We start from the raw sequence: 18,788 nt of genomic DNA, 5'->3' as shown, positions 1-18,788 counted from the left end.
CCAGTTTTTTTTACATAAATATAAGCATAATGTTTGCTATAGTTGCCATTAAAAAGCTAATTAAAATCGCCGATGGAAGTCAGGTATATCGAGAGGTACTCGAAATACATTTTGCTCGGGACAAAGTTCTGCCTAGCAATGGATATCATTTTCGTGCTCAATTACAACATCCCAATTGAAGTCGACCATGTACTTGCTAGTGTAAACACGATTTGTATTTTCCCAGATCAATCAAAATTGATTCTTTATTATAAAAAGCCTGCCGGTTTCAACGAAGGAGCAATCACATTTGAAAATGCAAGCTCTCAATACTCTCAAATTATCACTGCTTTCTTGAATCAGCATAACACAATAGATTTCAAGTTGATTTCCCAGCAAAAAAGATCAAACTTGTTCAATTGCGACAGTTTCTTATGACAGTTAACTGATTCTCCTTTTCTAATTTCCTTATTCTCCTTTTATAGTTTCATATTGCTTTTTCAAAATTTGATTGTTTAATTGTATCGATTAAGTGCACTGTAAGCCTTGAAGACGTGTCTAGAATTTTTCACTGTGGTGAATTCGTGCATGACACAAAATTATCCATAACAATAGCAACCCCGAAACTTTTTACCTTATAAAAGATACCAAAACTTTTTTGTGTACGACACACAGTTACTCTAATATTTGTTTCTGTAAAACACAGAAAAACTTAGTACTTTAATGATCTCTAACAACGGAGTGCAAACCGGTAACAAACTGGAAGCTCGTAAATAAACTAGACAAGGACGAAGTCAGCACTAGAAGGAACAATAAAGGTTCCACTGCATTTATGCTTGTCAGAAGCAAGACCCCAGCAACATGGTTGCGATCATGCTTCGATAATGACGAATAACACAAAGATCAGGACGATTAAGTTCAAATGACTTTCCAAGAATCAAATTAAGAAAAAAATTGAGTGAATACATCGCGATAGGAGGAAAAGAAAGTGAAAGAAAGTGCATAAGTTCCACAGAAAAAAATCAAAGGCCTCACTTCAATATTAAGTATCGTTTCATCTTTAAATTTCTAACCCAAATGAAAATGATCTTTTAAATCCTGTATTTGATAACGATGTAAATGTGTGTATCAAACAACTATCTATCTAAAAAGGGGTGAGTTGTAGTTTTGCAAATACTACACTAACTTATTTTTTAACTTAGTTCTCTAACATTTTAAATAACTCTACGATTTGAATGAATCTTTCAAGATCGGACTCACTTTTTTCTGCTGCTTTTAGCCTGGATATTGAAAACAAGTGTGTCGCTAGTTAGGCGAACTGGTTAACCGTCTTGCTTAAAAAGCAGACAGCGCCGCGACAAAGCACCCAGACGTTTTGCGATCCTAACATAAGACTTTGAACTTTTAATTAACTAAGGCAGGTGCAACACTGATAAATTGACCTGATTTTTCCAATTATTGATTTTGTTGCTAAAAATCAAAAAGTTGCAAATGTCAATTTCATCAAGAGCATGAAGAAGAGGGGGAAAATAAAGTTTGAATCCTACACTGCAGGTAAAGATTTGTCTCAGCCAAATAGCTGAGACATAAATCAATCTGAATCTTCAGAATTATTATTTTCCCCACTCGCTCAGTCGAGCAGAGTTATTTTCTTTTTTTTATTTATCACAAATTTTTCTTCAAACAAAAAGTACTTTTGAAAAATATAACATTCCAAAACAGACAGAGGTTAGATTCTTATGTTTTCCTTCGACGTAAATCAATGTAGCTTAACCTAAAAACCCCAAACGGATTTTGGTATATCAGACAGTTGTTCATCCATTTATAACTCATTTATACTTATATAACCATCCTTTTTAATTTATCTGTTTATATAAATATCATTTTAAACTCTAGGACCAAATCGACTATGATCTGTGATATAATTTAACTGAGACTTATAATTTTAGCTACTAATTGAAAAAAAGGGATCTAACAATCGACCCCTATGTTTCTTTTAGTAAAATAATAATCAGTTATATTAGATTGTTTTTATCAGTCTCTATAAAATTCAAAAATGATCTATTATAATTGATTATATTGTATTATAATCAATTATAATGAATTTCACAACAGTTTTAATTTTTTTTTGAAAAGTTTCAGATACAAGGCACTATATTCAAAACTTAATAGTTGCTTCTGGCTTGATACACATAGAACTGAAACGAGATTTGATTTGGCTTAAAAATTTTTCGTCGTGTTTTCAGTTTTGATTCCCAAGACATATTTCAATAGAACCAATTCAAATTTAGCCCATTCTGGGTTTAAAGTCGGCGGTAGGCGCGCAATGCGCGTGTCACCGCGTCGCAGCGATAAACGGCGCTAATTTTTTTACAGAGTCACACCTTTTGATGGCAGGCTCACTATTTATTAGGCGAGCGATATAAATTGAATTTTTGATCAATTTTTTTGAAAACATGGATGTTTACCCCAGTGAAGTTGTTTTCAGATGCTTACAGCACTTTTTGGTGTCTCTGACGTTTTGCATTATTGAAGTTTGCACGGTACCCGGTGCAGTCTATCCAAAATTACTCTATGAGTTAACCACCAAAATTTTAAAAAAGACTGCTCGTATCAAAGGTGTAATTATGATAGCTACAGCTACATTTATGGCCTCAGTTTACTTTAAAAGAGTCGCAAAAAATCAGCGCTGATCAAGCCAAAGTTGCGATAATAATTGGCGGTTCCATGTCACATCAATGAAGTTTGAAAAGTCATCGAATGGTTTACTATTTTAATGGTAAAGTCCTAGCTTAGTCTATTAATCTATGGTTTCAGTTAATACAACTACTTTTGGTTTTAAAAAAACGCGATAACAGAACCTGTCAAAAAACAGATGGCAGAAAAATAGAGGAAGACTGAAAAAAAAAGTTTTCAGTCGTCTCCGATCAATTTGCAAAGAAAGCTCTTTCAGTTCATCAAAAAAGTGAGCAAAATATCTTAAAATATACAGACGGCCTTTTAAGTAAAATTATGTATTAATTATGCAGATTGTGGGCCGAGAGAGGAGGTGTTTGTGACGCGAATAAGAAATTTTAACTAACTTGACAAGCTTGAAAAAATGTGTTTTCTAGCAACTATGCCATAAAGCCGAAATTAATTTTTAATTCAGCTCATGCTATGGCATTGTGTCCCATAAATAAATATTCAAGTAACCTTTTATGATTTTCCCTGTTTTTACATCGAAAATGACAGGAACTTTTGGTTATGGAAGTGGTTTTTCATTTTTTATTGCCAGAAGAGCTGATAATTGAACGATTATCAGGAAAATTGCTCTTCTTTCTTCCAATTTTCCGTTCACGAGGTAAATAAAGAGGTAAGATCGTTCAATTCGGCAGCTGAGAGGGAGTTTTAATTGAGTTTTCAAGTCTCGGCCATAAGTGCAAATAGATTTTTTTTAAATGTGAAGGCTCCTTCCTATAGAGCTCTTTTTTGATTGGATATTTTCCTTGTCACCATTTGCTTAAATTTTTCTTTTTTTTTGTTTTTCTCAGTCCAAACAAAAAGCATTTACGCTGTTATTCGCTCAAATTTTTAGAGTAAACCCTGTTTGAAGCTGTTCCTTTTAAATGATAATGTCTCTACGACCAAAACTGCGCCAGCTAAAAATTTAAAAAGCTAGTATTTAGCTTCACTTTTATTCCACCTACAAGTTGATCATTTCAAGTAGCAAACAACTTGAGACGGATGAAAAAACGTTCTCCTCTTGAATAGCGGGTGGTACATCAGCGCCTTTCAAAGGACCATCAATCATGGCATTTATCTGAAACTTACACTTAGAGGTCAAAAATTATGAAAACAATTACAACACTCATTACAGCTGAAAAACAGACAAGTGGATTTGACACTAATTTTGGGATTTTTTATTAATCTTACCAACTGCCAAGAGCTTGCAAACTCCTTCCTCTTGTTCTGATTTGAAAATTACTCTCTTACGAATTTTTAGCCAGTGTTTATATCACTCGATATCAAATACTCTTGTCGTCTCTTCCTTTAACAAATTTCATTCAAAAGTGCTTCGAGAGGGTAAATATCGCAAATTTTATTTGAAAAAATCTCCGTTCTATTTAGAAATTCAATTTTTTGAGCAAACACATTACGTTAGTTTCATTTATCAAGGTCTCGTCAACTTCTGATACAATCTTGGTTATTTTTCTGCTGAACTTTCGTATCAAAACCGGTTTGTTCAGCCCGTTTTTGTTATCTATTTATACCATACTTTCCGTCTTTCTGTATTCTTGATGGCATACATACAAAAGCTATTATGCTCTGACTTCCTAAACTAGTAGATACAATACTTTTATATATAAAAGAAAGTCTTTTATGGGCAGTATTTAGCATTGATCTCTTAATCTTCGTGTTGTGCGCTAGTCTCTAAAAAAACTAATCCACAAAAGCTTTTTCCGCCCTCATTATTTAAAACCCGAGATAGCTTTTTTGACCCTACTCAAAATCATCAGGTCAAAAGAGTTTTAAATTTTGACATTAACTTTTGAATTATTTTGAATGACGTAATCAGAATCAGATGAATTATTCTCAATGACAACAATGTCTTTCTAGGCTTTCCTCTTGAAAGATTCCTGATAGCTTACTTTTTTCATCATTAAATTTAGTATAATAGATTGCTGCCCTTACATAACAAAGCAATCACATATTCTGAGCCAATTCATAATATATTTCGAAAGCTGAAAAATATCTGATTTCTGATACCGTGGAACTGTCAACTGACACAGTGAAACTCAATTTGTTTAAAATTGCGTCACTTCAAAAAAATTGCCATGTCGCTAGTACGAATTGTCAATTTACGACTTAAGCAAAAGCCTTGACAGATTGATTTTGCCCCTAAAAGGCAAAAAGTGATTTTCACGTCAACTACGATTTATTTTCCTTTTCCACTTTCGCATATAGAGACCCAGTTATAACTGATTGTAACCAATAAATCAGTGAAAACTAGTTTGTTCAAAATGCACTGGCTCTACCCTCTCATAGACGGGATGTTCATCCTCGTGACCCTCGTCCTCAACTCCTCCCTCTTATACGTCATCAAAGTCAGATGGCAGACTCTGAAATCAGCCAGGTACGAGAATGATGATTTGCTCCTTGTATCTGGATATGATAAATTGCAATAGATAATTTTTTTTAGTCTACAAATTGCGTGCGCCTTATCAATAACGACCCATTTATCCATGAAAAAGAAAGACCACAGCGCGAGCAGCGCTCCTCGAAAAGGCCTTTTTATCAATAGCAAGGCGAAGACCAAGGAGGGGGTTGCCAGTTTTTTCCTAAGGAGCTCAATTTGTTACTGTTCTCTGGCATCTGTTTTGGGCCTAAGAATTGAAATTTTTTTCTAAGAAAGCCTTGGCGAAAAAAAAATACTACTAATTTAGATCGTTTTTGGTTTGAAATTATTGTTTTGCTCAAAAGTTGCGTGAAGCACAGAAAAATTGACAAAAAAGGCAGCACTAAAGTATGGGCAATCTCTTAAATCGTTAAGCGATTGATATTAGAAAAAGGGCGACAGAACAACAAAAATTGTTGAGGATCCAGTGATCCAAATTGCATAGATCTTTTGTTTGACCGTGGCGAGAATTGACGGACAGATCTTACATGTTTGTATTTTCCCAAAAAAAAATTTAAAGTCATTGTGCTCGCTGGTAAAAAAAGACCCAATTATCAAACTTATTGTACCACTTTTGTTAAGAGTGAACACTCTCATCTGTCACTTGGCAGCCGGCGACATCATAGTGGCATGTACAACCATGACTTTCTCATTCATAGCCATAACTACAGACACCAAGTGGAAGTTCGGACTCTTCTTCTGCAAGGTACGTACAACTTAATGTGGCTCTTTCAACCCCCCCCTCCGCCCCTCGCATTATGACACTTAAAACATGAACATCAGGGTAATCAGTGTTTCTAAAATGTTGCGTATGAAAAAGGACAAATTTGGTTATAGTTAGTCCTAAGGTCTAAACTTTATTAAAACTGCATGAAGCGTGCAAAAATGTATCAGCAAAAATTCATATTTAGGAAAAGTGTAAGAGTTATTACGGTAAACTGACAACCAAACAAAGCGCGAATTTTAAATTGCTACGCTGAAATAACACAAATTGCACATCCTAGCCGAAAATTACAAAAGAGCTCGTATCAAGGCAAGTCTTGAATGTTTTGACTGCCCTTTAACTGCTTTTAGGCTAATACTAACAAATTTTAAATGATAAAACTTCATTCGTATATGAGATTAATAAGACTGCTCGCATCAGGGCGAAGACCTGAATGTTCCGACTGCTTTTTAAGTTCTATGGAGCAGTGTTTGCTTTAAGAAAATGATAAAATTTTCAATCAAAACTGAAAATAAAACTGAGATTTTTTAAAATCATCACCCTACACGCCAAATTAAGCACCATATTTGCTCCGTAGCAATCATGACAAATAGCCTCAACCAACTTGAATCGATTTCTACGAGCGATTAAATCTCCGCTTACGCGTTAATAGCTCAAATTGAGCGTTATTTGTCCCAAACTGGCAAATAGGCAAGCTTTAAACTCCCATAAATTTACGAAAAAAGATCACTGGTGAAATATCATTTTAAATTCGAGCTCAATACAGCAATACCTTTTGAATGATCAATGATCAAAAAATGTAAGTCAAAAATGCTAGTTAAAAAGTCGATATTTGTCTGTAGAAAAAAATCACCCCCAGCACAAATATTCCGTCTTTTTTTGCGAAGGTCCGAACAATAAGACCAATTAACATACCTCCATTCAATTTGAAATGACTCTGTAGTGCGGGATAAATTACCACGCTTACAAAATTTGCTTTCGGTTTTCAGCATCAAAGTAGAAAATGAGCAGTGTAGATGGAGCGTTCAACAGTTCCCAAAAGCAAAAGTACCGAAACTGAAAACAAATGTGTTCATGAGTCTCAATTAAGGATCATATTTGCAAACTTTGAATTCTTTTGAAAACTTTGAATTCAAACAACTTCCCAAATTTGTTTTCTATTTTTCAATTGCATTTTTAATAAATTTGCATAACATTTTTCAGAATTTAGTTGTGTCGCCTTGAAACAATAATTGTCCTTTCTAGGACTATGGTCGGGAAAATTTGTGCTATTTGCACATTAACCAGCCAACTTTGTTTCAATTTTATATATTCTCTGAGCCAGATTACTTCGTCAGAATGGTTCGAGTAACATAAAATTTAAGAGACTTTTTCAATAAAAACTTTGGAAACATTTTCTCCGTGTCGAGAAAAAACGGTTTAAAACTTTTGATTTTTGTTCTAATTTTGAGCTCAAACGTTTCTCAAAATATAGTTTGACGCATTACGAGGCCAAATTGTGCCCTGGATAGGATTTTGAGTCTGTATGTTCCTGGATTCTAGAGACAAGTCTTGAAACCTGTTCCAAATTGTAAGTGGTTTCCACTTACAAAATTTCAGTGGATTCCGCGTACAAATAGCAGTAACGTAAAATTTGTCGGCACATTGATTTTGTTGCAAGCTCCGCGACAAGCGAATATAGTTAGTTCATTCCGTATATCCGGATTCCGCAAATTTAAACGGATTCCGCTTACATCTTGCGGATTCCGCTTACAGTTTGCGGAATCCGCTTGCGATTTGCGGAGTCCGCTTACAATTTGCGGATTTCACTTACAGTTGCAGATTTTGCGCCAGCTTAAGTTTTGTAAACACATTGTTATTATTTTTTCATGGATTCCACAAACTGGTTCCTGATTCCACACATTTTGTTACGGAAAGTTGCCTGATCTTGGAACGATTTTGAGCAACACAGTATTTTAGCTATTTGTCCGTGGAATCCAAAATAGCAGAAAAGATCAAAAAAATAGCAATGTTGCGGATTCCGCGTCAAATCGGATTTTCGCCTGCTGCGGAATCCGCTAACCATTCACAAAAAGCACCGTTTGGCCTCGTAACTCGGCTTCCAATAGCTTACTTAGGCTTAATCCGAAAAAACAAAAGTTTAGGTTACCTCGAGTTAGGATATTTTTTGATTTTTTTTCCAGCCATTTAGGGAACCAAAAATTTTAATAGCTTAAAAAATTCTGCGCATAAAAAATTAAAAATTTGTTTAAATTTTTGTCCATTTTACTTTCGTTCATCTAGTCAATTTTCTTTAAAAAAACGGGTTTCCGAATGTCTTATTTGAAAATGATTGTCAAATATTCCTAAATACAATTTTTTTGTTTGGATTTTACTATCAAACTTCGCAGAAAAAAGCGACACTAATTTGCTTAAAAAAATGTCTTTTTTAGGACTATGTTCGAAAATTTTTGCGCTATCTGCACATTAACCAGCTATCCTTGTTTAAATTTGATATTTTCTCGAAACCAGATTACTTTGCCTCTGATGCTCCAACCGCACAAGATAGATTGCGGATTAATTATCCTTCCATGACAACTTACGAAAAAGATATAAATATACATATTTTTCTAAGCCTTCATTTGTGTAACGCTTCTTAAAATTGCCTTTCAATGTGAAAAAACTAAGCTAAAATAACATAAGAATTAAACGGTTATTATTTTCGCCGAATTTAGAAACGGTATAGGGTTTTGGACAAAAATTAATTATAAAACACAAAAAAAACTTTTATTTTTAAGGAAAATTTAAGGAAAAATTTAAGGAAAGTTTAAGGAAAACTCATTTAAGTTGCATCCAGTTTTTTTTCAAGTTCGTTCAAATAGCTTAATCAACAAAATTACAGCAAGTCAAAAGTACAAATTTGTGCCAGAAAAAAAGCAAGTTGAACTTTCTTGGAACAAAGTAGTTACTTCCCTATGGTTTTAGGCTTTATTAGGGGTAATGAACGTAGTGAAGACTCCTATATAGGTCTTTCTGATTTTTTTTGTTTTTTTTTCAGGAAAAGTCTTAAAAGTGTCTAATAACTACAGATGTGCATTCATTGATGCAGTTATGAATGCACTTAGGTACATATGCACTTTTTGAGTTCAATTGAAATTCATCTGCTGAAAGTGACGTAAATAGCACTCTCCAAATAAGAAATTGTAAATGGCGCGAAAAAATGTGAACGATTTCTAGTTTCGAATTCAATTTTTAGATTTCCAGAGGAAAAAAAAAACGTTTTACCTCGTGATCCAATTTCCTCAAATTGAGTTCATGGTATGAAAAACGAGCTTTTTTTCAAAAAAGTCAGTGTTTTTTTGCTTACTTGCGTTCATTGCTCTTTTTCAATCTTGGTTGGGCTATGTTTTTAGTTTCATTCTTTCATTCTTTCGAATTAGGTCGCGAGCGTCGCCACCGAAAATGAGTGAATCGCAACTGTCGAGTTTCAACATGAGCGAGTTGCGTCGTGGGGCAACAGTAGAAAATCAGAGGAGTCGCGACTTCAAAATGAGCGAGTCGCGACGAAATTGCGTGTCTGAGCTAATTTTCATTGAATAATTTTCATTGAAGGCGTTTACTGATAAAGAGATTTTTCTTGAACCGAAACTTTTTGTTCATATCTTTGAACAAGAACACTAAAAAATTTCAATGGAACGCTTATTGCGCAACTTTATGCTGCAGCTTTGCGCGAAATGTTTGATCGTATTAGCAACCAAAATGAGTTGAAGCCACGACTATGCAGACCTTTATGCGGCCGGCGTGACCCAAACCACTACTTTCTGCGACGCAAAACTTCGGCGCGAATGCGAAACGTCGGTCGCGCCCCATCTACATCGGGTAGCCGTTTTTGGAAGCAAGTTAAACAGCAGACCTCGACCTGGGGTGCTGGGCATAAAATTCTCTATTGACTGACTACTAGAAACTAGAAATAAATCAGGTTCAGGCTCTTTGAAGTGCTCTCTAATTAGATAAGTTAGCATGGTCCACTTAGTCGTAAAATGTACAATTCAATTAGTTCAAACCTGTGATCTTTTGATAAACAAAACTCTAACAACAAAGACTTTTCTAGCAAAAAAAGATAACTGACAAAACGACTCTAAAAACAGCAAATTAAAGGTATAAAATTTAATTAAACGTAGTGCAAAAACAATGAGGTAATCGAACCGATCAGTTGCCAAGTATCTCTTTCTTTTAAAAACATGGTAGTGCAAAAATTGTGATGAAATGGATCCGATCAAATGCCAATTAACGTATACATTACAAAAGATGGCAAAGCAGATAATTTGATGTAAATTGTGACTGCTCCAAAAATTCACAACAAATGCTAATTTTTTTTTTTGATATTTTCCCATGTTTTTTTGCTCATTTTCAAGCAATTTCCAATGTTTACTTTTTGATCTTTAATAATTCACTCTTTGTGAAAATAAACTATACTGCCTGTTTTTCCGCCTGGATGTTCCGACTGATTTTTAGGGTCATATAAAAAATGTGTAAAAACTGACATTTAAAAAAGAAAGTTTTTGTTTTGTTTTTGGTCTTGTATCTATCCACAATACGCTAACGTAAATGGCAGAGCTTTGTATCTAGCGTATTGTATCTTACTAACGAGACCAAATTACGTGCCTCAATTTAGTTTGGCACGAAATAATCCGCCACTTACCCGTTTTATAAAATTACAATATATCGCGCCTGAATTATCACAAATTGGGCAAAATCGAATTTTTGAAACACCCAACTTTACAAAAAAGTTACATGTGAAATTTTGGTTTATGTTTGCGTACCAGATAACAATATTTTTTTCATATGATTCAACAAATTCTGTCAAAACATTCAAATTGAAGGGTCGAAAAATGACTGAATAAATAACCACCCATAACATAAATATTAAGCACTTTCTTCAAAAGTCGGAAAAAAAAGAGTGATAGTATACCAAAGCAAAGCCCTGAAAATTCCGACTGCAATTGATTGTCGGTTAACAATTTTCAATTAAACTATTCTACAAAATAATACAAGCAAAATGAGAAAATTTGAGTATTTAAAACAGTAATTTCCTATATTCATCCCCCTCTTTCTACAAGCTATATAAAATACCAAGAGATACTTTTTCTCGTGATAAAGTATTTATCAGAGCAAGTAGTATCAATTCAATTTGGAAGGATTTATATTGCTGCTTACGTATTAAGATCAAAGTTTTCTAATTTCGGGAAAAAAGTTGAGCCCCCAGACAACACGTTTTTTAAATGGTTGAACAATTTTTGTCAAAAAAAGCCTGGTTAAAAAGTCTGACTAACTCCGCATGAATTCTCCGCATTTCCTCAAAAGTAGCAACAACAAGACTGCTCGTATATATCAAGGCAAAATCAAAAACAAGCTGTTCCTTGTCAATCACAAGCTCTTTGATTTATAAAGTTTTATAAAATAAAAACTCAAAAATGAGATTGTTTCTTTATTTTAGAAACAATTTTATTTCCCTATTTTATCCCCCACTCCCCACAAGCTACATAAAATACCAAGTGTTGTTTTTTGTGGGTGGTAAAAATAACATTAAAAGCAATTTTCTTGTCTCAGTTCATATCGGAAGGTTTTGATTTGCAGCCTACGCATTCATAGAACTGAATAATTAACGCGTTAGCTATCTCAATTCCTTTTATAGTCGTCAAAATAGTCCCAAATTAAAACTATCATAACTTTGTGAAAAATGATCAGAGGTGATATATCTTTTTGAATCTGAGACCCAGTAATTAATCTTCCAGATAGTTTTTAAAAATCCTTTAAAATTGCTTACCTAAAAAGTCTGACTAAAAACAAACCACCCCAAGCATAAATGTTCTACTCTTTCTTTGAAAGTCGGAACAATAAGAAGTTCTCCAACTCCCTGCAAATATGTACGAACATCTTGCTTCACCGTAGCGTATATCTGCTGGTTTTGATCACATTGTTTAGAATGTTTAGAATACATTATCGGTCAATCACTTATTTAATTTATCATGTAAAAAGCAAGTTTCTTCCAAAGGATGCAAAAATGCAAAAAATTGCAAGAATATCCCAAAAAAGCAAGATGTTTGAATTTTCACAAAATTACAACATCAGCCATTATCAACTATGGACAATGGACAATCATTTCTATAGTTCAAACTATTTTCATTGGAAGTTATAAGGTAAAAACCAAAAGTATGCCAACATTTACATTTCTGTTTGTTTAATGTGAGCGGAGATTTAATCCGTCTTAAAATTTGTTCCAAATTGGTTGAAAGAAGCTTATTTGCAATAAGTGATTTGTTACAAGGAGCGTAATCTATTATTTTGAAGTCTATATGGCGTGTAGGGGATGATTTTCAAAGAAAAAATTTCAAATTTTAGAAAAAAAAGTTTTCCATTTTTATATTACATTTAATTTGTTAATGTTATTTATGTTATAACTGCTCCAAAAACCTTAAAAGGCAATCGGAACATTCAGGGACTCGCCCTGATACGAGCAGTCTTGTTTTGATTGGAATGCATTAAGAACATTAAATTTGAGCAATTATTTATGCATTATGAGCTGTATTCCCCGAACAATAATATCTAATTGCATAGCTTTTTTGTAATACTCGAGGTATTTCATTATCTAGTTCGCCCATTTTGCAAAAAAGGGGAGATTCCTTTTTAGGTAAAAAACTGACATATGCTTAAGCATTGAATTGTTTTACTATAAGGATGGAAATTCTTTACAGGGTACCAAATCTGTCAGTTAACCGATCAATCGCCAGTAATCTTAGTTTTAAAAACTTGTTATGGTACTCAAAAATTATTATGTAATGGAATGGGTAGCTCACTTGTCCAACCATTCACAAAAAAAAACAGTTTTTGGCCAATGAAACAAAATATTTTTTTTTTAAATAAATTTTTCTGCAGTCTTATCCGTGTCTTTCTTCATTGATCTTCAACATTCTTTTCTTTGTAAAAACAAATAAGAAATTGTCCTTTTACTCGCAAATTTATATGTAATTATTGGTTTACCTGAGCGTTTACCTGCTGCTTTTGACCCTTTTTGCTCTTTTTGATTACTGCATCATTCAAATGATCGATTACGGATAATTGGATAACCAACCAACCGGTTAAAATTTGATCACACCAAACCACTGTGCAGCACGCAGCAAGTTACAAGGAGAACGACGATTAGCAACCAAACTTATGTTTCAGTGGTATTCTAACTCAGAATCAGAATATCAATCTCTTTCAACAAAGCTCTGGGAAATGATGCCGATATAGCAATATGCAACTGGTCTTTGTCACCAGAGGTTTTGTAGCTAAGACGTATCTCTGTGGCTGAATTGTCTCTGCGCCCTCTTTAACTAGCCCCATTTTGCAAATGGGGGATTCGTTACTACGCGCAAAAATCTTAAATGCCTAACCCTTAAACTGTATCATTATAGGTGTGGCATCTCTTTGATTGGCACCAAGGGGGAGTATAGTTAAAGCGATCCGCGAAGAACCCTGATCTTTGAGCAATATCGCCCGTATGGGAAAGCTAAAAATGGAAAAACTGAAGAAAATTCAAACTACACGCAATAACAAGAGCCTCATAAGTAAAAGTGCTTAAATTGTCTCAATGTAAAATATTGTCCAAAAATAGTCCAGAAAAGTGTCGAAAAAATATATTTTCCTTGGTTCCTTGTGCCGAAGTTGCCCGTCAGTGATCTTTTCGAAAACAATTTTTGCCTATAAATCAGAAGGTGGGTAGTTTGCTTCTCCCCTTTAGTAGTTTGATCAGTGCATTTTTTGTTTCTGGTAACTAAAAATTTTCTCCACTTAGCTGACCTCAGTTTAGCTTGAAATGCTCGAAATTGCTACACACCAAAAAAAACTTCGAAGTTCTTCCACCTTAAAAAAACTAAAATTTCGTGCAAATAAAATGATGGCAATTTTTCAAACTCTTAATAAGGTTGTTTGTATCATTCAAAAGTTTTTTTTTCAAAAAATGTCGGCCGAAAACTGAATTGACGTTTGGAGAAAATTTTTAAAATCATATGGATCTGATTCAATCGCCCAAAATTTTTTATTATCAGATCAGACTATGGTTGTACTTGATACTGAGCAACAAATTGAAAACTTTACCGTGGTTGGAGAAGTCTCGATGATGAAGCTGAAACATTGATTCCCATTTTCTATGTTTGGAGTTCTGTAACCAAACAAAAAATATTAAAAAACTACAATTATGGAAAAAATGAGAACATGAATGACTTTACTATCCGCAAAATAAATAAACAATACCATTGCAATAAAAAAAACTGCAAAGAACAATGGACCAATAATTTAATTGAAAAATATTGACTTGAAAATAATCGGTTAAAAAAACCTAGAGATAACAAATTGAAACAAAAAAAAAACAGAAACAAAAATTAGTGAAAAAGTTAAGAAGTTGTGCAAAGAAATCAAATCGGAAATTGCTGAATACAGTGCTGACCACAGTCATAACTCATTTTATCAATCTATGAGTATAAAACTGTTTTTTTTTTTTCAGTTTCAATCAAATTTGCATAAATAGTCTTTTTTTCACAATACTGATCCATGATCTGATGCGTGAAATCATTCACCAAATTTTTTTCGCCCATTGCTAGCATTATTTTATGGAGAAAAAAAACGTGTAACTTGCTTCCTTGTAAAGCTGATTTCTTTTTAAAAAACCGACTTCATTTTTGCAAAAAAGCAGCACAACAGACGCAATTAAATTTTTGCTGATTTTTAAGCTCAAAAATAATAATTAACTCATAATTAACTCAACTCAGCTCAAAAAGATCAAGATCTTGTTATAGATTTTGATACTTTTGATTGGTTAAAAATAATGCAAACTATAAAAACTCCAGACTATAAAGAGGAAAGGTCCTTCTAATAAAGCCACTGCTATTTTTGATTAATATCAGTGATTCGTCGGATCGTTTGGATCATTGAAACACATTTGTCTTTGCGGATGACCGCAACATCAAGAATTTTCCATATACAATGGAAGAAAAAGTATATCAGATCTCGACAGTGCCGAAAATTCTCTCAGAGGCAAATAAATCACCTGTTGACGAACTTCAGTCGCTAAAATTGCTTTTATTAAAGAGACGAGCTTAAGTGAAACTTGTTAAGAAAAAGCTGGACGTAGATCAGAGAAAATGATTGAATCCACGAAACCAATATGCAATTAACCTCAGGAAGCTTGACAACAAATTATTGACATTTCATATTGATTTTTTTGATAAAAAATTGTATTGTAGGGGTTAAGAGAAAGAATTTTTGGGAGAGAACCGCAAAAGTTCTGTATTTGACTCAAACGCTTACTGAACAACCAATATAACTGTTTTGTCTAAATTGAAAAAGCAAACAAGAAGAAGTTAATTTAGAAAAATTGCTTCAAAATAATAAAATATGTGGTTAATAGTTTTCTTAGGGATAAATACAATTTATGCCCTGTGACAGAACTTCATCCACATGGACTATGTAAACTCATTAGAGAAATGTTACGTTGTTAGTCGGAACTGTTTGACATTAACGGTTAAAAATTAACCATTGGTAATGATATAATTTTTGTTTTGTTTGATGAGAATTAACTTAAGAAGAGGATAAACACTAGAAAAAGAAGCAGCAGCTTGGCGAGAACTAACTTGAGTCTACAGTTCGATACAAAGTTTGATGATTTAGATCATTAAAAAAATGAGAGGTAGCAAAAAATGACAAAAAAAACGTTTTAGAAGTTTGCTTCATGAAATATGGATCTGGAACCAGATATAAACTATATTTAGTATTGGTTTTAAATTGGATATTTTATCTCTATAAAACATTTAATATTAACCAATCACGATCCATCTAACTAACAAACCACTTATTTGTAAGTGCTGAAATTACTTGTAATTTTAGCACCAGAGAGATTTGAATTTAACTTAGAAATTAGTTGCCTCTCCAAGAGAACTTCAGCAGTCGCAATAAGCCAGTATACTCTAGATCTATTGAGCCTAGCAGAGACTAGTTAAACACCCTGAGACTAGTAGATATAAGAGTAAGATTAGGATCGGTATTAGACTAAGAAGTTGCACGAATCTATCCGGCCGAAAATAAGATAGCGTGACGAGCAGACGGTGTACCCTATCCGAAATTATTCTATGAGTTAACCATATCCATCTTAACTCATCTGGTGCGACCATAAGTCTCGAATAAGACCTTAATAGCTTAGAACTAACCAAAAATAGATTAGAAATTAGACAAAAAAATTTCAAAATGTTACACGATAATAACTTAATTGAAATGTCTCTACGACTCAATAGATCAGAGCCGATATTCCGCACAATACTAGAACTACCCGGTATTGGAAGAAGACCTCGGAAAAGAGACGATTTACGACTACGAAAAAACTTACCATTAAGATTCATGGTCGTACGGCAAAAGCCGGACCAAACTTTCATATTTAGAATTTTACTAGCAAGGAATTTAGATTTTCATTTGAAAACATAGAAACCTTGAAAAAAAATCTTCAATGATTATTAAAGGCGCTAAATCCCATTTACTATTGTACAAAAACGATTTATAAAAACACCTCAAATCGTTTCCTCTAAATCTGCAGTAAAATTTAAAAAAGTTATCTGAAAAATATGTTTATTGAAAATAAAAAATGAAAGTTAGTTGACATAATTATTAATTGTTAGTATATATAAATCATCCTGGCATCCCCAGCTTCATCACCTAAACATAACAGCAATCATTTAACCACTAATATCATCAAACACTAAATTTTTCTATCAGACAGATTTAAAAGCGTATCCGAATTTTTACCTCTATTTCATTTGAACTTGTTCAATCTTAAGCTAGATCATCAAGGCTTTCCTTGGATCTCCATTAAATAATTAAGTTAAATCCATTTTATACCATAAAAAATTATAACCTGATCATCAAGCCCTATCGACGCATACGATCTTGTAATTACACCGCACAAACAAACAATCGGATATATTCGCACAAAACGTCAAACAATAAAAAGAAAAATTTTAAGTAAACAAAGACAATTTACACGAAAAAGATTTCCAAAGCGTAGAAACGCAGTCTCTGAATCAGAAGTCAGCAATTTAGATGCACTTTGCAAACTCAAAGACACAATAAATAAAAACTACCCAGTTCACGACCAATTATACTTTTCCGATTCAGAAGCCACATCATATTTATCAAAACAAAGAAAAAGAAGAACAAAAAAGATATACCAAAATAAACCAGTATGTTTATACAATTGGAATCAACCAATCAGACATATTGAACATTACGCACTGGCGGTTATAAAACGAAAAAATGAGCCAGAGTCCAAGTGATGACAGTCCAGACGAAAACTCTGTTTTCCCTTTTATTATAAATTCACTCACTGAAGATATAGGACAAAAACAATTTTGTACTAATTTAATTGCAAATGTATTCGAACAAGGAATTAGCCCATGTAAAGCAGAATTCCCAGAAGTAAACATCAAAAGACAAATTATCGATCAGTATTTAAAAAAAAGTATGTAACCTAACACAACCATATGGAATCTACACCATAGAACTCAGCACAGAAAGTAGATATCATAGCAAACATGTTATCCAAACAGACGATGTCGACATAGAATTTTCAAAAGTATTCACAGATACATTAAAAAAATACAACACCAAAATTCACAAAGAGCAAACTCAATATTCACCAACGATCTTTTTACACTAAGATATAGTTATGTATCTATACTAGAAAATATAGGAACTGAAAACAACAAAATGTAACTGAAATAAAAACAGTAGTCAAAATTGAAAAACAACGCTCAAGTATAAATCACATTTTCCAAAATATCAGACCCCAAAGTACCAATGACGACACTGTCATTGCAGAACAATCAGACTATATTTGGGACCCTGAATGGTCTCATCCATTATTTCTGAACATACCAATAGACGTCTCAAGTCAATCAATCAGTACAATTTCTATTCACAAAGACTATGTAAAGGTAATTCTACTTACGATAGATGCAACACTTTTAAATTAAAAATCATTTTTACCCGATAGAAGACAAAATAATAGTTTGAATTCAACTCTTGTACAACGAGAAAACATAAATGGAACTAGAAGACTTACACAACAAGGTATTCAAACACCATCACATTTTATAAATGAAAAATTAGTTGAAACAATTGTAACAACTACACAGCAAAGTATTTCACCAAAACAACCAAACCTTTTAACGCCAAAACCAAAAACTTCAATATTACCTCAAGTAACATTGTAATCTACTGTTAAACCCTCGGTTGCTCCAAAATATTCACATATGGATTACCAAACATTTAGACCAATGACGAAACCACCACAAAAACAAAGAATACTCACCTGAAGTAATTTTGCAGAACACAATTATAACTACGTAAATAGATCACAAACATCTAAACCTCCTCGTACAAACCCACATAATCGTTCATTTTCACAACGACAAAATTTCCAACAACAAACATCAAATTTCGTAAATTTCAATGATAACCCACGAAATCCAACAGACCTAAGTGAAAACTATCGATTTTTTCAACAGAATAAAAATAGTGAACAACCATACCAAAATAAACAAAAAACACCTTAGTATACACCTAATTGTCCATCATCAGATGATGACGATTTTCATGACCAAAACCATCAACAAAAATTTCAAAACCAAAAACTCCACTCTAATCACGTAAATCAACCAGATATTTTGGAACCATATACACGAAAACAACATATGCGACAACCTAGACCAAATCACGCATCTCAAAATAAAAATTTTTCTCACAAAACCCAGCAAATACTGATTATTATCAACCAACCCAAATGCAAAATGGAATACCACTACCATATTTTTTGCAACAACATCAAGTAACAAAAAATCAACTGACAATTTTTTTCACAAA

At 33.3% G+C, this 18,788-nt stretch overlaps 2 protein-coding genes across 2 annotated transcripts in view; one reads left to right on the top strand and one right to left on the bottom strand.

Moving 5' to 3' along the window:
- LOC134841276 (prolyl 4-hydroxylase subunit alpha-1-like) overlaps nucleotides 1–18,788 on the bottom strand; it is a 538,710-nt gene that overhangs the window by 158,037 nt on the left and 361,885 nt on the right. The window lies entirely within an intron of this gene.
- The window catches only part of LOC134842293 (gonadotropin-releasing hormone receptor-like), an 89,337-nt gene continuing 74,078 nt past the window's right edge, over nucleotides 3,530–18,788 (top strand). The window contains exons 1-2 of the mRNA XM_063858564.1: nucleotides 3,530–5,095; nucleotides 5,720–5,843. Of these exons, the coding sequence (XP_063714634.1) occupies nucleotides 4,983–5,095; nucleotides 5,720–5,843 (237 nt within the window). The 5' untranslated portion in view covers nucleotides 3,530–4,982. The remainder of the gene's footprint in view (nucleotides 5,096–5,719; nucleotides 5,844–18,788) is intronic.

The sequence above is a fragment of the Symsagittifera roscoffensis genome, chromosome 3, assembly GCF_963678635.1.
Source record: "Symsagittifera roscoffensis chromosome 3, txSymRosc1.1, whole genome shotgun sequence".
In the NCBI taxonomy this organism is placed as follows: Eukaryota; Metazoa; Xenacoelomorpha; order Acoela; family Convolutidae; genus Symsagittifera; species Symsagittifera roscoffensis.
The sequence above is the reverse complement of the archived record's forward strand: the minus strand, read 5'-3'. Positions and strand labels throughout refer to the sequence as shown.